This window comes from Rhododendron vialii, chromosome 2a, assembly GCF_030253575.1.
Source record: "Rhododendron vialii isolate Sample 1 chromosome 2a, ASM3025357v1".
NCBI classification, from domain to species: Eukaryota; Viridiplantae; Streptophyta; class Magnoliopsida; order Ericales; family Ericaceae; genus Rhododendron; species Rhododendron vialii.
This window is the reverse complement of record NC_080558.1, coordinates 45,533,214-45,554,951: the sequence shown is the minus strand read 5'-3', so window position 1 is coordinate 45,554,951 and position 21,738 is coordinate 45,533,214. Positions and strand designations below refer to the sequence as shown.

At 36.8% G+C, this 21,738-nt stretch overlaps 3 protein-coding genes, 1 non-coding gene and 1 pseudogene across 6 annotated transcripts; 3 read left to right on the top strand and 2 right to left on the bottom strand.

Moving 5' to 3' along the window:
* The first annotated feature begins 318 nt into the window (after window positions 1–318).
* Window positions 319–390, top strand: TRNAM-CAU (transfer RNA methionine (anticodon CAU)). Its single transcript has one exon. It is a non-coding gene; the product is annotated as a tRNA-Met (tRNA).
* Window positions 391–833: 443 nt separating this feature from the next.
* On the bottom strand, window positions 834–4,758 carry LOC131315799 (putative glucose-6-phosphate 1-epimerase). Its single transcript, XM_058344995.1, has 8 exons — window positions 4,592–4,758; window positions 3,643–3,717; window positions 3,281–3,337; window positions 2,816–2,979; window positions 2,478–2,612; window positions 1,713–1,815; window positions 1,478–1,577; window positions 834–1,264 (listed from the first exon to the last, which is right to left on the bottom strand). Exons 1-8 carry the CDS (start codon window positions 4,703–4,705, stop codon window positions 1,095–1,097), a joined length of 918 nt encoding a protein of 305 aa, XP_058200978.1. The 5' UTR covers window positions 4,706–4,758; the 3' UTR covers window positions 834–1,094.
* Window positions 4,759–6,989: 2,231 nt separating this feature from the next.
* Window positions 6,990–13,442, bottom strand: LOC131316342 (hydroxyproline O-galactosyltransferase HPGT1-like). Of its 2 annotated transcripts, XM_058345669.1 has the most exons (12): window positions 13,024–13,442; window positions 11,550–11,613; window positions 10,714–10,763; window positions 10,422–10,615; window positions 9,997–10,060; window positions 9,846–9,918; window positions 9,397–9,520; window positions 8,608–8,695; window positions 8,460–8,510; window positions 7,956–8,027; window positions 7,760–7,872; window positions 6,990–7,464 (listed from the first exon to the last, which is right to left on the bottom strand). In XM_058345669.1, exons 1-12 carry the CDS (start codon window positions 13,137–13,139, stop codon window positions 7,442–7,444), a joined length of 1,032 nt encoding a protein of 343 aa, XP_058201652.1. In that variant the 5' UTR covers window positions 13,140–13,442; the 3' UTR covers window positions 6,990–7,441. The 2 variants fall into 2 exon arrangements, with proteins under 2 accessions (XP_058201652.1, XP_058201651.1); XM_058345668.1 differs by having other exon boundaries at window positions 6,990–7,872.
* Window positions 13,443–15,946: 2,504 nt separating this feature from the next.
* Window positions 15,947–18,245, top strand: LOC131316092 (uncharacterized). Of its 2 annotated transcripts, none has more exons than XM_058345364.1 (2): window positions 15,947–16,085; window positions 17,439–18,245. In XM_058345364.1, the coding sequence occupies exons 1-2, from the start codon at window positions 16,047–16,049 to the stop codon at window positions 17,730–17,732; spliced, it is 333 nt and encodes a 110-aa protein (XP_058201347.1). In that variant the 5' UTR covers window positions 15,947–16,046; the 3' UTR covers window positions 17,733–18,245. The 2 variants fall into 2 exon arrangements, with proteins under 2 accessions (XP_058201347.1, XP_058201348.1); XM_058345365.1 differs by having other exon boundaries at window positions 15,947–16,089.
* Window positions 18,246–18,255: 10 nt separating this feature from the next.
* LOC131316091 (V-type proton ATPase subunit E-like) lies at window positions 18,256–21,206 on the top strand (annotated as a pseudogene).
* The last annotated feature ends 532 nt before the right edge of the window (window positions 21,207–21,738 follow it).

Here is a 21,738-nt window from a genome sequence, read left to right as displayed (position 1 = left end):
GAATCGGAACCGAACCAAAATCGGCCTGATCTTGCAGTTTAGTTCTGATTAGATTCCATACATATATTGGTTAGGTTCTGGTTCCTAATTTTCTAGAATCGTTTGAAATGGTCCGATTATTGATTTTTTAGAAAACCGGACCAATCCGGACCGTGTACACCCCTAGTATTTTACTATTTTTTTTCAGTATTCATAGCCCTTGGAAAAGGAAAGAAAAGAAAAAGGAACCCGAATATCAAATACGGAAAATAAGTGGACAGAAACGATACAGTAATTTATTAGTTATATATTAATAATTGCACAACATACATCAACAAAATCAAAGTGGCGCAGCGGAAGCGTGGTGGGCCCATAACCCACAGGTCCCAGGATCGAAACCTGGCTTTGATAGATTTAAGAGATTTTTTGCTGCCTAAAGTTCATGCCCCCCTCTCTCTCTCTCTCTCTCCGATGAAAGCCAACTTGCCAAGGACTAATCCCCTTTTCTTGATCTTCATCTTGTGCATATTTCCTTTATGTTCTGTTTTGTTTCACCCCTCTTTCTCTGTTCTTCTTTTTGCTGAAAAAGCAACTGTTCCTATATACTTATATTGAAGAACACATGCTCCATCGGTTAGATCCTTAATTCTCCTGCATCAAATTTTTCTCGGGAAATAGATTTTGAATACACCCTTTTGATATGATCTCAAATTACCTGACCATAACAGATATTCTTCCAAGTTAAAAATGGTGATTTTGGATTCGATTTTGAAGTACAGGTCAGATACTAGTGTTCTACCAATAAAAGCCATTGTTAAAGGAATGCAAGCGAATGGAGAAGGAATGCAAGAGAATGGAGAAGGAATGCAAAACATTCAAAGGGGGAGGTTTGAGACTGTTACAGATCAGATCACTAGATCAATAAAAGCCACTGTTAAAAGCCTTATTACAAGCCAGAAAAAAACATAGTTTACTACACTAATTTTTCTTTGAATATACGTAATTCAGCGTTATCTATGTTACTATGTACACTATTGAAGTTGTACCTATCCCGGGAAACATACAACTATCCCTGCTTCCAGAATTACACTTACAGAATATAATTAGTTCTTTGTTTAAGTTGAAGGCACGACTGAGAGCTCCAAGCGGCCGGTCCATTCCTCACCTGGCCTCAAAGTAATGGGTTTCTCTATTGCAGCCCCGTCGACACAAAGCATATGTTTGTACTCTTCATCCCCGAAATCTAGCAGTAACTTTGATTTCTTCTCCCATGGATTCCACACCACTGTGTAATAACCACATTCTTTAGAAAGTATTAACAAGTAGAAACCTTAAGCAAATAAGCGCAGTGAAACATACTAAGCAAGTAAGCACGTAATATATAGAGCTTGCATAGTTTTAGTTTTGTAGTTTTTTTGTTTGTACTTAATATTCTTAACGTGAACCAAAACAAAAAAATGAAACTGAAGAACATATTGCGATTTAAGATAGTGCTTACCAGCATCTGGAAGCCCTTCTTTCCGTATGACAACAGTCCGTTTTATCTCATGATCGAAAACGGCAACTATATCTGTCGAATTAAGATAAACTCGATCCACCTAGAAGTTTGACAACTCTTATGAGCAAGTGCCCTCAACAGGGTAATAGTTAACCAATACGTCAAAAACTGTTACTGAACTAGCAAAGATATTTCACCCCTATGCCACTTTAAGAAATCAGAAACTAGTTTTTACCTCGGATTCAAATGTTAAGGCATCCCCTTGTTCTGTAAATCGCTCTCTCTGGTATAGGTTGTCGAGGTAGTCTCGAGTCTCCAACCCCTCTACCCTCACTTCACTGTTAACACAATTTATAACATGAAGGTCATTTCAAACTAAAAAAGTTTAAAATCTTCCACTACTATACTAGCTGTAATTGCATGACTATTCCTAGACAAGCGACTATACGTCAAAGATCCCAAAGTACTGTTTTTACCTTGTTTGAACTGATTGTTAATCGAGATTTGATCTGCAACCTGATGTTAATGCATAACGTCGAATAACAAAGTTTTTGTTGGTGTTGTATACAGAGAAACTTGAGAAAAATAACCATGTAACTCACCAAACTATAGAAGGAGAATAAGTAGACCATTTTTCAATGATTTTGTTAAGTGATGAGAACTGTTGGACTAAATGTTCTAGTTTGATAAATCAGGGCACCAAACCGTGATGATTGGTCATGTCTTCCTTTGTAATAAGAAAATACTCAGCACACTAACTTGATGACTGCCATGAAACCATCGTGTTTTGCAGAAATAATTAGGTTGCTGCTAGATTCTTTGCTTCAAGAGAAGCTATAACGATATAATTCAAGTTGTCTCTGACGCTATTGCTGTTGGCGAATATAGTTCCATTTGAGTGCAGGAAATGGAAATAAGCCTGATAGCAAAACCACCTCCCGAAAAGAAAATGATGGAGTAAAATCTGATTCTACAGCGGAAAAAATACTCTGGGCATTACCTGATGTCAGAGACGGAGAAATAGGTATGATACGCGAATGAGAAACTAAAGGGCTTGCAGTTGATATTCCTTATACGAGAAATCAAGGTGAGATACCCATCAGCTGCAAGTGCCACCCTAAGACGGAATTCAAAACTGCAAAAAAATTTAAATCCAAGTCATTAGTTTAACAGTCTATGAGTTCTCGCAGCTTCAAGTTTATTAACCATGACTCAACATAAATATATTCCTAATTCATTTAAGTCTCTTGACTTTTAATTGTGATATGTTGACGCAAATATTGATGATTTTGCTTGACAAAAAATTGAGGGAGATTGTGGAGGCCATGAAGCTTATACCTGTGAGGCCAGACCTTTAAGTCTTCTTGAGATGGTTTGAGTAACAAATCGATATAGCTTTTGCCATCAGAATCATTTGGATGGAGAGATGGGGGGTTACTGTCGATAACCCATATCTTATTTCTGGCAAATCCATGTTGCTCTAGTGCCCCGCGGTTTCCAAACTGACGTTAGAAATATAGCAGACACCAAGGTCAAATATTGAGGAGGCTAAGATTCTGTTCACTGAAAACACTTGGTTTATGTTTTCCAAATCACGTTTTCTGAAAATAGTTTAGAAAACGAATGCCCAATTTTCGAAACCAATCAAAACGGTCTTTTTAATATTCAAGAAAAGCAAACCGGTTAAAAACGGATAACATTGAAAGGATTGAGTTGTTTTGCATTCAGAACTGAAAAGTTCTCTACAAAACTGATTCTGAAAATTCCAACCCAACATGAATACTACCCTACTTACAAGAATACCTGAGGAAAGCAAATGGGAATCCCTCCTCTCACAGCAGCTGGTGGCTTGAAAATCGCCTGGCAGTGGAGGGAAAAAAAAGGGTTGTAAATGCTTTTTCCACATTCTTCATACCATAGCAAAAAGAGGGTACGATTAGGGTTAAAAATGAGCAAAGTTAAGTTGAGTCGTAGGTTGTTCAAACTTAAATACAAACTTAACTTTGAAACGGATTCAAGGCTCATGCTTTTTATGTTCATCAATAGAGCTGATTCTGAACGAGTTTTTAACAAGCCGATTGAGTGTTGAGCTCAAGTAGTTTAGTTCATTTAAGCAGAAGGTCCGAGGCAGGACAAGAAGTAGATAATTGGAAATTAAAAATCACCTTACTACTAGTGAACAATAACTCTTCCCCTCGGTCTGTCTTCCATGAAAGAACCTGCCCTCCATGCAAGCTAACCTGGATGCAAACCAGTATGAAGATTATTTTGTACATTAAGAAAAACCGGTATGAAGATTATTGTGTACATAAAGAAAACCCGAACCAACATACATACAAAGTGCAGCTGAGCAAAGAAAGTCAAGTAAAGAATTCAAACAGAAAAGATACAGACATTTTATGTGGTTTCCCACCTGAGTAACTGAATACATACACGGTGCACATCAGCTTACACTATGTATTGAATGAATAGAAGTGTACAGTTCATCAGCTGCGTATACCATGTATGTTTACCTTAGGATTTAAGTACATCACCAATTACCACAATACCTATGTCTAGGTTTCGAAGACAGAGCCCCTGAGGCCCCGGCTTGGGCTTTGCCCCTGACCCTGTAACCTGATCGGACAGGTCGAACCCCGTCATAATAAACGAAGTGACAATCCAAAATCGAATCAGGCCTTACAAACCAGGCAGTTGATTAGAAAACTCCTCTCTCTCTCTCTCTCTCTCTCTCTTCACATGAGTACTTTAAATTCATAGAATCAAAATGCAGTAACCAATCTTTCAAGAGAGACAAGGTTAAAGGATCTAACCAACCAACCAATGCTAGTTTAGCTGGTCAGGACTCTTGCATCTCACTAAGAGGTCAGGAGTTCGAGTCACCCCATTTGCGTGTGGGTGTTCTTCTCTTAGAGAGCTTTTTCTTTCTTTCTTTGTTTCTATTCTATAATGAACTTATTTCTTGTGTTGGTTTAGTTGTTGGATTTGGTTATCTCGTGGATTCTCATAATTGATGTAGCGTCCCGGGTTTATACATTATACTTCATATCTAATGTAAAATGATCTCTTCTATCGGTTGAAAAAAAAGAAAAAGAAAAGGTTAAAGGATCTAACCCTTGCTGAAGCCCCTCGAGGGCTTCGGAGCACAACCTGTTCAATTCCATTCTTGTCCTTGGTAATCTCAACTCCTGCTCTCTGTTCCCCAGCTATATTTTCTGATTGATTCATTTCACAAACACAAAGAGGACATTAACAAGGCAATACTCTCTCTCTCTCTCTCAAACCTTTTATAGGGCTAACTCGCTCTCAGCGATCCCAGAAAAATGTTGAGAACTCAACACCTTTCTTGTGAAAGACCCACTGTTCCCCGTGAACACAAACCAAGAACCCAACTGCCAATCTCAACTAATTGATATTTATTCACCACTAAAATGGCAACACATATTGAAGAAGATGTGAATAGATATTTACCACCAAAAAGCAATCTTTTGTGGTACCCAATTGACCAAAATGTCTAAGCCTACAAAAACCGGTTCAATGCATCAATAAATATCGAAGCCTATGAAAAGACAGTTACTTTTCTAGAAAAAAGAGCATGGAAAATTAAAACCCAACACAAAACATGTCAAGAAATGGTAAAGGGTCAGAATAGGTCAGCTCTTGGGGAGGTGATGATAATCCTCCTTAGATATCTTCAAGTGTGATTTACTAACCGGAATTAATATTGGGATTCTCTCTCTCTCTCTCTACGACTACGAGTATGACTGAGCAAACCGCAGGTCCACAAACATGGTCTTCTCCGGTCTGAACAAGCCACCATGATCAACTGAATTAACTACCTAGGACCTAGTACGGTTTTTTTTGAAAGGCATTAGGCATAGTACCTAGGAGTCTAGGACATAGTACGTTAACCACCACTCGGTTTCATCGCTTCTTCACAATAGCGCTTGATCTCACTGTCCATTTCGGCAATCAATGATCCGGAATTTTTTTTTACAAATCTGGACTATTCAAAATACTTTTGGACCCAAAAATTGAGAGCGGTGGAGGGAGCAGTAAAACAGAGCGGTGGAGTAGACTTTCTGGTGGGAAAAAAGCTTGACCAAACAAATTTTTTATTTCTATGTTTGCTAGTGACACTATTAGAGAAACGGAGGAAGAGGGGAAAAAAAAAAACTCACTAACAAGAAACAAGAAAATCGGCCAATTCCTTGCTTATAGTTGCAGCCGCGGACTCTAGAAGTTCTTCACAACAATCTATTCGGTTACCTTCACACACCCATATTTGAATGCATTAAAGTTATGCCTCAACTGTGATTTATTGGGATTAAGAAACATGAGATTTGACTTAATTCCAAAAAGACACCATGTTACAACCCAATGGTTGACTTAATGGCAAGATTTAATGGCTTTACTCCCTCCTACGGTCCTAGCCCTCTCAAAGTTTGTCCGGTCGTTAATTTCAGGATCTCAGAATTAATCGAGCTAGCCAGATTATAAAATAGTACTAGTACATAAGACGCTGTATTGCAATAGGATCCAAGCCATTCTGAAATGTTGAATGAATATTCAGCTCAGACCCCACATATTACAGTTTCAACTCAAAGATAGGCATATGCGTACGCATGTTTTTGTCAAAAACACGGGATGATTAGGTTGGACTTTATGCAGTCTGAGGAAAAAGGCTGCATCAAGGAAGGAAGACAGTCCCACATTCATCCCACAGTTTTGACATAATCTTAACAAGTAGGGGTGTTCGGACAAATAAGCCAAAGTGACTTATTTTTTGTCCTTATTTAAATTTTTTTCGTATCACTTGGCTTATCCTCATTTTTTGGGGATTATTGCATCTTCATGACGAGAGGAATCTAAAAAGTATAAAATTTTGATCAAAATCCAATATTTTTTGAATAAAGACGAAAAAAGTGACTTATTGGCTTATTTTTGTTTTTATGTGGGTTTGTTTGGCTTATTTTTGGAGGGAAAACCAATGGCTTTTTTAGCCGAACAGCACCTTAAGAAACAGTCGCAGAGGGTTACGGTCAACCAATCTTCCCACATATATATAAGCCATTGCTTTACAATACAACATGTAACGACCTACTTCGGCCTTGTACAATACGCCCTTGTACAATATTATCCACGTTGAACGCCAAACCCCCAAGGACTTCCCGGTAGCTCACCCATCTTGCATGGTTGCAGGACGAGCATGTGTCACAGATATGAGGTATGGGGGGGTTATTCCCATCCGATAACATTGGTGAGAAACAATTGTCCGCTGATCTGATACCCATAAAATTGGGTTATTTTGACGTGATACTGGGCATGAACTACAGACTGAGTTGAAAAAAGTGTAGCTTTCAAAAAATTACTACCAGCTTAAGTGCTCGACAATTGGCACCGTTATAAGATACGGAGTACAAAATTTCCGCAATAATAAGATTGAATGGTCTCAAACAAGTCAGGAAATTGGTCAAATTACAAAGAGGTGAGAAGGAATTGGAGGGTAATATGAAATTCTAACGAACATTGCCTTCAATAACTAAACCCGTTACCCTTTAAGGTGAAATACAATTCTCTACAACTCGCGGACCAAGAGTTAAAAATCAAAATTCCTCAAAATCCTCATAAATGAGGAAGTACAAATGATACAAGAGTGGAGATGAATTGTAACATTACATCAATGGAGGATCTAGAATCTTTCGAAATCAGTCATTGAGAGGTCTGTCAACCCAATCCAATTCTTTATCCAAGTTTTCGATAGTGTGTAAGCATCTAAGATCACAAAGTACGGCTAACATCGTCAAGTCCTCCTGATAGCAACCCGAATTGCTTGCAACAGAAACATTGCTCTACTCATCTTGTATTCATGTCAAACTGGCAAGACAGCCGATGCTGGTAAAGTAAGGCTTCAGCTGGTACAAATAATGGTTACGCTGATATTTCTTTTTGAAGCAAGTCAAATTACGCAGCCGCACATATGGCCCCTGAAATGTTAGAAGATCAATAGATAAAACTTTAGTTTCACCTTGTTTACCCGAGTAAAACCACAATTCAATTCAAAGGAAAGGGACCTAATATACAACCTACTACTCCTTATGCAAGCTTATAGCATAACCACACAATACCAACTTTTTCAATCACTTGTCTTTCTTCACAATCCCACAACCCATAATTTAATGATGTCATTGTGATGTGAAAAATTTTAAAGAACAAAATTGAGTTTTTTGTTTTGGTCAGAGAGAGAGAGAGAGAGAGAGAGAGAGAGAGAGAGAGAGAGACCCGATGACCAGGAAGAACAGCAAAACTTTGCTTCGTCAACATGATTCACATCAAGTCCAATGAACCATGATCCAGCACTGACATCATCATGTGCATATGTACGGAGAATTGATCTGCAAAAGGAAATCGAACTAAGTTGAACATGCTTATGATGAATGTTGAGTGGAAAATCACAATAAAATAAGAAAACAATCACCTGTTTATTGCAATAAACTGAGCCAGAGCTCGTGATATGGCATATAGCTCTCCAGAAGCATGGCGAAAGTATCTGTGCATACAAGAAAGTAACATTGTACACAAGTGGAAAGATATGCAGGAAGGACTTAAGCCTTCTAAACACAAGGATCTTCTTGAATTGAATCATATTAGTAGCGTGTTACACCATTGCGTCTCACGAGAAAACGTGATCCTTAACCATGATGTTGGGAACGGGAGCAGTATAACTGGAAAACAACTTCCAGGAGTTCAATGTTTACTGGGTTTGAAGGACAGTATCATCTAATTTAGCTACCCTTTCTCCTTTTTCTTCTACTCCTTTTTTCCTACTATCTTTCATGGAAGAAGAGAATGATTATCTATCTAAGACTTAAGCAAACTGCGAAAGGTTGATTCTCATAAGAAAGGTTATTATTTATAATTCGCTGATGAATTACAGTCCACGAAACTTGAGGCACGTAAAATTATATATAGCAATACTCACGATTTTTTATCTCCAAATTTCCACCACTCTGGTTCATACCATTGATGGGTCCTGAAGAAATTAGGAAATGCTCAGAAAACAAATGGGAAAATACAATGCCAATTTTCTAATTCACAAAACAGGAGAATTGATAGTAGACAAGACTCACTGTTCAGAGAAAACTTCGCCAGATTTCATGCACCCAATATAGACACGAGGTTTATCCAAATGATTAGAAAGTGATGCTCCAAGGGCATCTGCATGACAAAAGAACTCATGTAGATAGGTAAGGTCTGCAATTTCCCAAATGCTATAATATCCAAGATATCTGAAACAACCTACGAAAACAAAGTGTTACTTATACTATTCTTTCTTAGACATCGGAATTGGCTGCAAAAATAACTGGAAAAGAAAAAACATATTATACCTCGCTCGCTAAAGCATAACCACTTCGACAAAAGTTAAGGTGTTCCTAAATTTTTGTTGATTCTAAGCTCTTTTTCAACAGGCCATGTCCAATCATCAGAACCACTGTGGCAATGACCAGCCATTTAACGAAATAAACCAAGACAAGGAAACGATATTTAAGATGTAGAAGAACAGACAACCAATCTGCAGATTCATATCATGAACGAGGCATCTCAATGGTACATTAATGGTAGTAACCACAACAAAAGATACTGCTATTACTTCATTTGTCTATTTGCTTGGGACGGATGTAGTTCAAATAAGTTAATACCGTTCGTAGAGATGCTTCAATACATTTTGTACATTCATCAGGTTTTCAAGCAACGAAAGTGCAGAACACTAGAATAGTGTATCTTATGGAACACGAGATTCTAGTTATGTTCTTCTTTAAGCGTGGTTCCAGGCAAACTCATTATTTTTGCAAATGGGACACAAAATAATGCAGGCATGTTGCCTTGTTCACTTTAATACGACGACATGGACTACATACCAATATTAACATAAATATCATCATTGACCTTGGCATAGAACTCAGCATCCCACTTCTCCACGGCATGAGTAATGAACAACTTTGTCTTTTTTGGTTCCTCCTTAGTAGCCTCTATATGATCCTTCTGTACAGGGAGAATAGAAGTCATAATTTGCTCATTTGAACCTCTTTGATAACATAGTTGTGGTAAACATAAATGCATGTGTGAACACCCAAAGCAGACATAAACTCATATGTACCCTTAGTACATACTTAGGGCAGTTGTGCCTTGGTGTAGTATTTATTCAATAGGATCCCCATCTTTCTACCTCTTAGGCACAAGATGTACATACTTTGACAGAAATTTCATTATCGAGAAAAGATTAGTCATGCTACTTGCATTTCACTTTCGCAGATGACCAAACACATTGATTCACCTTAATATACGACTATTTAAGGGAAGAACATACAAGTATAATGAAGTCATTGCTCTGCCCATTTTCATTGTCGATCTCCCTGTCTGAACTGTCACCAGGATTGGCACTACAGAATAGATAAAAGCATAATTAAACATAGAACACTAAATAACTCTTTGCCAATTTCAACTCATCAAATAAAGACCTTCTTCCTATTACAAATCGTACAACTATTCCTTTCTCGTCCTGCAATTTCTCTAAGGCTGCACCTGCATATTTAGATTCTCTATAAGCACTACAGCAGTAACAAGGGAGAAAACTTCAGAAGACAAAGCAAGATACTGCTAAATACAGAATAACATGTACTTTGATTTGATAATACCCATTGACTATTTCAATAGCTGATCCTCATGATTGGCTACATCCTTCCTAGATAATACCAAGGAGTCCATTGGATAAAAAGTACTATAGAGAACTTAACTAAAAGTGGTTGCTATGTAACCATACATATTTCAATGACCATCACTTAAACAACTGGATTCCGGGTACCTAGTTCAGTGGCATTGATCATATTGCCATATACTGTACAGGGAATAGCGTTGAAACACACAAAAAGGATAGAAATTCTACCAGTAGGCATCCATGCCTTGCGAATAGCTTCTCTGTTGTTCTTGCGGCCAAACCTTGTAATAATTCCAATAACAGCTAGTATCTTTTTCTTTGTATGAGTACCGCTACCATCTGAAGAGTGCTTTGAAACAAAACCTTTCTGTCTTGCTTTAGCCAGCTCCATCTCAAGGGCTGTTAGCTTCTTTTGCTGTTCTCTGGAAATAAAATTTCAGCCACTGTTTCAGTGCATCACTCAATTCAGATCAAGCACCAAAAAACTGATACAACATTGAGAATAGCACAATGAACTTGCCTGCATGCTATAATTTTCAGTGTATCATCAACAGATATAGCAGACTGCCCCTGAAAATGTGAGACCCAAGTGTAAATCTCCAAATGTTGTATTTGAAAATCTAACTTGTGCAAGACATAAAACCTGTAGTCCAATTATTCTATGGGCTATAGCTATATAATCAAATGAAAGATGGTAAAAAATGGCTAATACCGAAGCTTTGCATGCTTCATACTCCTTCACTTGACCATGGAATGGCATTAAAGAACCCATTAACTAGGTTCGGTATCCAATTATGAAGCAAATTACCAATAAAGGGAAAAAAATTGCCAACTATTTTTCAGTAATGAAATACGCCTATCTGAATACGAGGTCAATTGCAAGCGGGCGTGCAGATTTTCTAGCTTTTCTACAAGTTTTTGCCCACATATTCGATGTTGAATTATTATCAGTCTTCGGGCATATAAAGAAGGATTTTCATAATAGTAATTCAAAAGTATTGACAGTCAATATCCTATCTTTACTGATAAAATCAAAGATTGACTCAAGACAATGCCTTTATTCGTAACCGCATGAAAGAATTTGATAAGAGTTAATCTGAGGCAGTGTCTGGCTCTGGAAAACTGGAATATGATGCTGATTTCTCTAGAATGCTCATTTCAGGCTAAAAAACCCTCCAAATAGAATCACCATTCACCAATTTAGGTTAATGGTCACTCCATTGAAGGGTAAGAAGTGACCATTCCATCACTTTCCAAAATCATTCCAGCAAATCAGACGCTACATAATAGTGGATGAGAAACAATAACAACATGCCCAAGGAAACAAGAAAAAAATTTATTTTCGCGCAAAGGTACCTGACCACTTCTCTTATCGAGCTCTTCAATTAAATGAACCCTGTTCTGGGCATCCTGCCATAACCTGTCAACATTATCGTTGTTACAAAAAACAAGCAGCTACATCAAAACCACAATCCCCTAACAAATGGCCAAAAATCATTTGAGAGCATCTCCAGGCTCCAGGCCCCAGGCCCTACCCTTTTATTCCCTTACACTAAGACCAAGTAAAAACCCATCAAAACCCACACCATTCATTTACTCAAATATATCCAAATGAGTTTTACTCAAAATTTTACTCAAATCAAGACACTCGAACTGAGTAAAAACCAAGAGTGCATGGAGCATTGGGCAACTGAGTTGGAAAATACACCAAGATATGTGCAACTTTTTTATGGTTATCTATAGCTTTGACCCCACATTTATTAGTCACTTGCCCCCAAAATTCTCCTAAAATAAGTTTTGCCCTTTCCATTCACAACCTAACTTCCTCTCTTCCAAAACAAAATACAACACTGAATCTCTTTTACCACGAGAAAAATCAAAATAAAAGGGTAATTGTAACTTCTTTTCCTAAATTTTATTTCTCAATTTTTATATTTGTAAACTTGTGAAATCATGATTGAGTCTTGCATTAGCAAATCAAAGTTAATTATAATAGAGGTAAGTTTTTTTCCCCCCAAGTTTCATATATATCGTCAGTCGATATCTAGTTTAGCATTTTGATGTGGTTTCTGTTTTTTATCCCCATTATGAAGTATAAAAAGGCAAACCATATGTACTATAGGAACTTGACCCCAATGCCAGCCTCAGGTAAAAACTCATCAAAGTCCACTCCATTCCATTCCTTTACTCAAATCTATAAAAATGAGTTTTACTCAAAATTTTATCCTAATCAAGAGAGACTCAAACCCTTACTCAAGTCTTATGAGGCTACTTCTTTACTCTCAAATTTGCAACTATGCCAATAACTGAAGCTTCCACTCAAATTTACACTTATATTTGAGTGATTCATATCAAAGATATCTTTTATTCCAATTTTCTCCTAAGGCTGTCAAGTGCTATCAAAGAACTTCTTTGAGGCCGGTTTTTAAGTGGGGTCCACAAGTGAACGGTGGATTTTTATGGTTCCGAGGATTAATCGAGGTGCACATAAAATTAATTGAGGTGCACATAAACCGGTCGGGACACATGGTTATCAAGAAAATACTACCTCCATCCCAAATGTTAAGAAGACTTAACAATTTGAAAAAAGTTTGAATTTTATTTTGAAAACAATGTGATAGTTTTAAGTGCTCATTCAAATATTTTGGATGCCAGTTTTTAAGTGGGACCCGAAAGTGAACAATAGGTTTATGGTCTCAGGATTAGTGATGTGCACGTAAACTGGTCCGGACACATAGTTATAAAAAAACAAATAACTAAACATGCATATGATCGAATTCATCATATGGGTGTGTGTGAGTTGGTAAGGGGGGAGGGAGAGAGAGCGGACCGGCCGGCGACGTAGAGGGAGGCCATGGTGGCGAACATGGAGAGCAGGAGAGTGGAAACTCGAGATCGGAAGGAGGACCCAGATGAAAGCCGGTTGCTCGACGCCCGGCTATGCATTTTCTCCTCCGGTTGTCGCTTCGATGAGTTCGTATGAGCTAAAAGATCAGTTCTTTTTACCTTCTTCTTGCCATTCTACTAGTTATGACCAGCGGAAATCCAATTCCGCTGATTTTGCGCGATGGATCTGGGTAGATTGGAACGTCGATTACGTGACCTAATCTGAAAGCGTCGATATGGGGGAGAAAAAACAGAAGAAGTGATTTGGAGTTGGAATTGGAATTGGAAGGAAAGGAAAGGAAATGATTATCAGCGGAATAGGATAGAGACTTCTCAACCGGTTTCTTTGGTAGTTTGTCTTCTAAATTTCACTCATAATTCTTTGGGAAAATTTCAAAAAAACCTCGGAACTTTCTGACAATTTACAAAAAAAACACTTGAACTTTCACCATTGATAAAAAACACCCAAACTTAGCATTCCGTTAACAATTAGGCCCCTGCCGTCCAATTCCGTCTAATCCTAACGGATGGAGCTAATGAAAGGCGTTAACTTTTTATTTTTATTTTTACTTTTTACATTCAAAAATTACTTTTAACTCTTTCTTTTTTTATTGGTAAATAAATATGCAATAAAGTTCTTTTTTTTCTTACTATTTATCAAAAATGACTTTAACTCTATTTTTTACTATTTACAAAAATAACTTTAACCACTATCTTTTTTGTTACTTTCAAATTTTACCTTTCCCCTTCTCTCTCTCTCCCTCTTTTTTTTTTAAAACTTTAACCCCACTCCACCAATCAACTGCCAAAACTCTAGCTCTAATTTCAGAAATTCAAAATTACTTTTAACCTCATTTTTTTTTTCAGCATTCTTGTTTTTTTTTTTTATATTTTTTACTTCCAAAATTACTTTTAACTCTTTATTTTAGTAGTAAATAAATATGAAATAAAGTTTTTTTTCTTCCTATTTATCAAAAATTACTTTAACTGTAATCTTTACTATTTATAATAATAACTTTAAGACCCATTTTTACTTTCAAATACTCTCTCTCTCTCTCTCTCTCTCTCTCTCTCTCCACTGATGAAAATCCTCCCCCCTCTTCTCTCCACCGATCAGTTTGGAGAAACCCAAAATTCGTCTATCAGTTGGTTGTGGGGTTAAATTTAAAAGTAAAAAAAAAAAAAAAACGGGGTGGGGTGCGGGGAAGCACGGGGTGTTAAAATAATTTTCGTAAATAGTTAAAAAATGGGGGTGAATAATTTTTGGAAAAGAGTAAGGAAAAAAGAACTTGATTGCATATTTATTTATGACTAAAAAAAGAATGAGTTAAAAGTAATTTTTGGAAGTAAAAGTAGTACAAAAAAGAAAAAGTTTACAAAGAGGAGGTTAAAAGAACTTTTGAATTTCTGAAATTGTGGCTAAGGCTTAGGCGGTTGGTTGTGGGGTTACTTGGTGGTGTGGAGTCGATTCTAATACGAAAAAAAGGGGGAGAGAGAGAGGGGGGAAAGGTAAAATTTGAAAATAAAAAATAGGGTTAAAGTAATTTTCGATAAATAATAAGAAAAAAAAGAACTTTATTGCATATTTATTTACCAATAAAAAAAGAAAGAGTTAAAAGTAATTTTTGAATGTAAAAAGTAAAAAAAATAAAAAGTTAACGCCTTCCGTTAGCTCCATCCATTACAAATTAACGGAATTGGACGGCAGGGGTCTAATTGTTAACGGAATGCTAAGTTTAGGTGTTTTTTTGTTAATAGTAAAAGTTCAGGTGTTTTTTTGCGAGTTTTCAAAAAGTTCAGGGGTTTTTTTGAAATTTTCCCTAATTTTTTTCATACTCCAAGTATTAATTGCGAATCTTTTAATGTTAAAGTTTGATTTTCGTACCAAGTTGGTTCAATTGATAACGTCTCTCAGCTAAACTGGACAGAAAAAATCAAATTAAGGTCAATTGGACCAATTTGATACGAACGACAACGTTCAAACGCCATCAATCTGATTTTTTCTTTCCAGTTTGGCTGACAGAAGTTATCAATTGGATCAATTTAGTACGAATACCAAATTTAAAGATCAAAAAAGTTGTAATTAATATTTGAAAGATAAAAATGAGACTCAGATAAAACTACTACGAAGACCATTTATATAAATTGCCCTCAATAAAACCATCGATTTCATTTTGTTTGTTCTGTATCCAAAATTCAATCTTTTAAATAGACGTGTAATTACTGCATACCTCTTTACAAAGAATTAATTAAATTTTTAATATTATCCTTAATTCCTTACATCTAAAACTATACTTTTAGTGAGGATTATAATATATATTTAGGTTAATTTGAAAAAAAATTATAGGATTGGGCCCTACAAGTCTTTTGAGTGAAAAAAAAGTTGATGAAGTTTTTGATATATATTTTTGAAAAAGCCTCCTAAAATTTTAAGTTATTGACAATTTTTTGGTCGTGGTTATAAAATTAGATGTTATTATGTATGAGTTTTTGTTCTCAATATAAAAATGCATGTAATTCGGGCCCCGCTTTGTATAAATCATGCGTCCACCACTTGGCATATAATTGTCACAATTTTTTACAATCTCATATGGTTTTAAAAAACCTTTTACACGTTTGCACTCGTGCTCTCACATGCGCACGCAAATTTTTGGCAAGCAAGATGATTCCAGTTATATTAAAACTAAAAATAGTACAACTACAACAAATGACAATCTATCCGTCCGGAAATACATTAAACAACAAAACAAAAAATAAAATTGTATGGAACCAAACGCCTTAATAGGACCTATCACAAATGTGTGAAGGTGAATGGACAGACCAAGGGAGAGGCAAGGTATAGAAAGAATAACTCGTGATACGACCTGCTGCACCAACTTGAACAAGGCTTGAGTCGTTTGATATACTCTCCGACCTCCACCACCACAGCCCAGTCTCCGATCCGTTAACGCACCGCAGATTCAAAAAATGAACGATGCAGATGTGTCCAAGCGGATTCAGCAGATGGTCAGTACGTCCATTATCCCATTCCACCCATTCACCTTTAATCTCTCGCTTTCTAAGCCTAAAATCCAGGACTTTTTTTAATCTTGTCTTTGTCTATGTGTACATAGCATGCTCTTACTCGGTTTGCCTATAATTGTGTTTTTACAAGCCATAGCATTAGTCAAGAGGTGCATAAGTTGACCTGAATACCTTAGTTATCAAAAAAATAAAAATAAAGAACAGTAAAAAAGATTGTGTTTTATGAGGATTGTGATTCGTGTAACCACCACCCACTGTAAGTACAAAAATGTAAACACATAATTCATTTAACCACCCACTCCCAAACTGCTGCAGTTTCCTAATTCTCGAGGCTCCAAAAAAATTGCGCCTTTGTTCTTTTCCCATTTTGAGAAAAATATTTGCGCTTTTGCACTATTCTCAATAACTTTTTCTATCTCTCTCTCTACTCATTACATTAAAAATAATTTTTCAAAACTCTAATGTTTTGTTTGGTTTGTGATTTGAGTAGTATTTTTGGATAATAAGTGAAGAGAGGTAAAAAGTGAAGAGAGATAGAGTAAGAAATGAGAGTAATGATTGAAAAGTTAGAGAGAGAAATGAGAGTAATGGTTGAGCTGAGAAATATTTTTTGAGTAGTGTAGTGAAGTGAACAAAGTATAAACCGAACAAAGCCATACCCGACAATGAAAATAACCACACGCATTGTATGTGCCCGTGTGCTTTTTGCCATTATCGGGTAAAAGTGCAATTTTTTTTGGAGCCCTTGAAAATTAGGAGACTGTACCAGTTTGGGAGTGGGTGGTTACATGAATCATGTCTTTACGTTTTGTCCTTACAGTGAGGGCATGTGTTAAAACAATGTGTAATATTTTTTCCTTTTTTTCTATCCAGTTAGTTTAACCATACCAAAGAGGGGCTCTCCCATTATTGATAGAATAGATGTTTACCTTTGGAAAAAAAGAAAGAAAAAGAAACATCTTTAGTGAACTTATGGCATGTTTAGCTTAGGAAATTATTACTTTGAAGTTTGGAGAAGTTTAGGTGAGAAGAATGGAAAAATTTATAGAATTGCCTCCTTCCAAAAAGGACCAATGAACAAATAATAAGCAAACAAGCCTTCATTATTGTACTCGCGCCTAAAATATGATTCTCTTTGAATTTCCACACACCAACCTGTGGAAGTTGTTAGTTCAAGTGTTTGAGGGGGATAAAAATTAACATTGCAGTGGGGCATGCGCTCTTGGTGGGCGCGTGCTCCTGGTGGGCGCATGCTCCCTCCGCCAGTGAATTAAATATGAACATTGGATTAGGTATCTTGAGATTTATGATGTTGAATTTGTTACTTTGTTCTAGGAATTCAATATAGAAAAGTTGCAATTGGTAGAAGCAGAGAAAAAGAAGATCAGACAGGAGTACGAGCGCAAAGAGAAGCAAGTAGAAGTTCGCAGAAAATGTAATCATTTTAGCGCTTCATACTCTTTTCCGTATTATATGCATGTCTACTTGTATGTAACTGTGGATTTGCTTTTTGTAGTTGCTATGCATTTTGTGGAATGCCACTTCATAATCAGAGCTGTAAAAGAAACTAAGGAAGTTACTTCAGCTTTACTTGTGTTTGGATCTTTGAAATTTCTTTTGCACAAATGATAGGTATACCCCCACCAACCACACCATCTCACATATGTGCGGGTCCCACAATTATATGCGTGGGGACCACACATATGTGAGAGGGGTGTGGTTGGTGGGTGTGTATGTAGCATTGCTTCGTTAGAACGAAAAAGCTAGAACCCATTTGAAGGTCACTATTTCCCTGAATTCTGAACATGGCTGGCACTGGGACAGTACGATTATATGCACTCTAGGGCTGTCTAAAAAGCAAGGAATTTGAGTTTGAAAACATTTTGAAGCTCGTTAAGTTTGCATAACCTCTTCGTCTCCTTTGGAGCCTAGTTCTGTCCACTGTCCAGCATGATTTTTGTGCAGTGGACTAAGGTGATTAGGAGTGTACCATGGTGAGAGAAATTTAAATCTTATGAAATGGCATCCGTAATAAGAATAAAACCAACACTTCCATCTCGTGCAAACTATCCACCATATTCAAGAACTATGGACAATCTTCAACATAATTTTTTTTTGTGTAATCTATACTACTCATTGCTTCAAAAGAAGCCTTTTTAGCTTCATCAAGAAAGAAGCTTTGATTGGTCTTTATACGGGGTATGAATAGGAATAAGGGCCATGAGTGGGAGAACAACCACTGATATCATAGTCACTTTTGGTTTCTTTGCATGTTAACCATTAAATCCCAAGTATATACAGTTCAGTTTGTTTACATTGTTTGTTGTAGCGAGTACTCGATGCAGTTGAATGCTTCTCGTATCAAAGTTCTGCAAGCACAGGATGACGTGGTCAACTCCATTAAAGACGCTGCAGCAAAGGAGTTCCTGTGTGTGAGCCATGACCAGCATGTGTATAGAAATCTTCTCAAATATCTCGTTATTCAGGTAATAGAATGTACTCAATTTCATAGGAAAATATCTAAAGAGACATGATCAATCATTGCTGCATTTTTAACAATGGTATTTATTGTAAGTGATGCTTTCACAAATCATACAATACTTGGCATTTGGTAACTCGATGTTAAACAAGACATACTTTGCAGGAGAAATTTGTCAAAAGGAATTCTACTTAGGTTTCAAAATTGAGATCCTATACGTTGGTCTGATATTTCATAAGTAGAGATCTGAAAGACGCGTATCTTTTATATAGAACCAGTAAAATCTTTCTGATCACTACCCAGATCTTCATGGCTTACTTCTGAAGTCTCGATTTCATTCTAGGATGATCCCTTGTAATGATTCTGGTTTTCCTGTTTCAATGGAAAATGGCTTCTGAATTGAGGACCTTTTTTTTTCCCTATTTGATTTTACAGTTAAACAGCATGAATTGATGCAACTTTCTGTATAGTGTTGCATGCCATGTGTTTAAAATGCTTCTGTAAGGATTTGCTCTTCCAGTAAGGAAATGGACTTTGTTCCATCTAGTCCTATACCAGTTATTTTGAAATAGAGTCTACGTATGAAATAAAGATCTAAGATGATGTGTATTCTAAGTTATGCTGTCAAAATCATGTAATTTTGGTGTGTGGTTCTATATATGCTGATCTTGATATAGTTTCCCGGAGAGTGAGAACTTCCATGAGATTACAAAGTCTAGATCTTTTACGTGGCTTTGGGTCATATTTTGGGAATTAGAGAATTTTCGACCCATTTCAAGTTTCTGCAGATCAAGATATGATTAATAGCTGAAATAAATTTGCTTTATAAGCATCAATATACTGTGGGAAAAAGAAAATCTGCAAACTAGTTTCTCATCTTATCTTCAATGCTTACTTCTGAAATCCTGTTTTTATTTTATAATCACGATGGGGATAGTTATTTTGTTCAATGTCACTGTACCTTGGTTACGATATTTTGATACCTTGGTGGATGATACTTGGACCTCCCGGCTTGTAATATTTGAAGGTAACCTTATGCATTTCAGAGTTTACGCAGACTCAAAGAGCCTGCGGTCTTGTTGTGTTGCCGGAAAGGGGACCTAAATTCAGTGGAGCATGTTTTGGACTCCGCAAAGGAGGAATATGCAGTGAAAGCAAGTGTACATCCACCTAAGATCATAGTCGACCATGTCTACCTTCCACCTGCTCCTACCCATCATAACGAGTCAATGACCATGGTCCTTTCTGGTAATTTCTTTTTGTTTCAGTTACTGTCTTACTGATATTTCTCTTCTCACCTGATCTTTTTCCACGCATTAATAAAGAAGAACCCGACGTAGACAAATCTTTTAAAATAAACCGCCATCGCATGTGACTATTAGATTTTAACTCCTTAAACAGTAATTTGTTATTGCTAGAGCTAGACGCTGATTATTCTCTTGGGATTTCAGTTCTGGAGATGTAGTTTTGGCTTCTCGAGATGGAAAAATTGTATTTGAAAACACCCTTGATGCAAGGTTAGATGTTGTGTTCCGGAAAAAACCTTCCAGAGGTATGGTCCCTTGTTACTCTTGATTTTTTCATTTACGATGCCCTCTCACACTCTCACGTTAATCGTTCTAAGGGATTCTCAATGTTCAGCCACTTGTTGAAGTTTGATTTTTTGGATGAAGTTATTCTTTGAAGAACTATGCAACCTATTTTTTATGAGCGTAAAATTGGCTACCTATTGCAACTGTCAAATGCTTATGCTGTTCCCCTTCCTGTACTTATTCTCTGTTTACTTGTTTGAATCGTATTAACATTTTATTTTGATTATCTTCCTCTGGTCTGTGTTCCACATGGATAAACTTTATTTGGAGAGAGCCAATTGAGTTTTCTGCACAGTGCTTGTGATTGTGATTGTACACCGTTTGTGTATAAGATTGCTATCTCAGATACTCAATGTATTGACCATTTCACACTCTTCCGATTTTAATCTGAGAAAACGAGACCGGATTTTTATCCTCCATACGGACATTGTGTTTCTCGTACTACCTTGACACACAATTCAGTCAAAACTGGGGAATTCCATTTATATGCCTACTCTTGTATGATAGTTAAGACTCCTCATTTCCACACCCACCCAAAAAAAGGAGATGATATGAGATGAAAAGGTCATACCATCCCAAGGAGTGAGATGCCTTGAACATCATAAGCTGATAAGCACAATACACCTCGAGTACGCTAATGTTTACTGCAATGCAGGGCTCTGCTTTGACAGTTTTTGCTTATCTTCTTCTTTGTAGATACGCAAGCGGCTCTTTGGTCAAGTTGCTGCATGATAGGTCAGAGTATCGGTACATCTCGTCATCCATTAGTCCATGTGCCCAAAAGATCGGAATATTGGTCGTTGGCATCGAAAAAAGATATCGGGTTGCTTGTTTGTGTATTTGCAGTTTCCTCTCTCTCAAAGTATATCTCTATTTACCTGTATTAGTGAGGCTGCTCTTGGCTTTGTTCATAAGTTTCCTGGGGAATGACAACAAGACAGACAGTCACTTGGCTAGATAATTTGTTAATAATGTCCCGGTAAAACAGTGGAATTCATGAAGTTTTGGACCCAAAAATAGTCAGGTGGTCAATTTAGTGCCAATACTCTCATTTTATCCCATCTCTTTTTAATGTGACAGGATTGATTGTGCAATCGTTAGGACGGATAAAATGAGCAATCTTAGGAATACAACATTGTACATAACTGTGTGTCCAGAGTTGTTCAATGCATGTAGGCAGGCCTACATGCATCGATAGGCTCCGGATACAATTATGTCCGAGTTGTATTCTAAAATTGTGTACCCAAACTTTTTGTGTCGCCAGGAAGGATAATCTTCTTAAAACGAGGATAGAAATAAAGCTATATTTCTGAATGCACCAGAGGATTGATATTGATGGCACTGACTGACTGACTGACCAATTTACTTTAGACTGTAATGATAAATGTGAATTATTATGAGATGTACAAGCCTTCGGCCCTTTTTGCGCAAGTTTCTGAAAAAGATATATATACGTGAAATAAAAATTATGAAATTGGGATTGTCGTGATACATGTGGTGAGGCATGATTTGGAAAGAAAGTGTAAAGAAAACAATTAGGTGGCGTTGTGCCGGTTGATTAAAC

Bases quoted from the DNA above. Each gene is read 5' to 3' on its own strand.
- LOC131316342 (XM_058345668.1), bottom strand. From the start codon at position 13,139: ATGCATAGCCGGGCGTCGAGCAACCGGCTTTCATCTGGGTCCTCCTTC. The intron at 10,764-11,549 runs GTACCTTTGCGC...TCACATTTTCAG, and splicing joins TCGATAAGAGAAGTGGTCAG to GGGCAGTCTGCTATATCTGT. The intron at 8,511-8,607 runs GTGAGTCTTGTC...TAATTTCTTCAG, and splicing joins GGCGAAGTTTTCTCTGAACA to GACCCATCAATGGTATGAAC.
- LOC131315799 (XM_058344995.1), bottom strand. From the start codon at position 4,705: ATGAATCAATCAGAAAATATAGCTGGGGAACAGAGAGCAGGAGTTGAG. The intron at 3,718-4,591 runs GTTAGATCCTTT...GTTTGCATCCAG, and splicing joins CTCGAGGGGCTTCAGCAAGG to GTTAGCTTGCATGGAGGGCA. The intron at 2,980-3,280 runs GTATTCTTGTAA...TTCTAACGTCAG, and splicing joins TTCCCATTTGCTTTCCTCAG to TTTGGAAACCGCGGGGCACT.
- LOC131316092 (XM_058345364.1), top strand. From the start codon at position 16,047: ATGAACGATGCAGATGTGTCCAAGCGGATTCAGCAGATG. The intron at 16,086-17,438 runs GTCAGTACGTCC...ACTTTGTTCTAG, and splicing joins CCAAGCGGATTCAGCAGATG to GAATTCAATATAGAAAAGTT.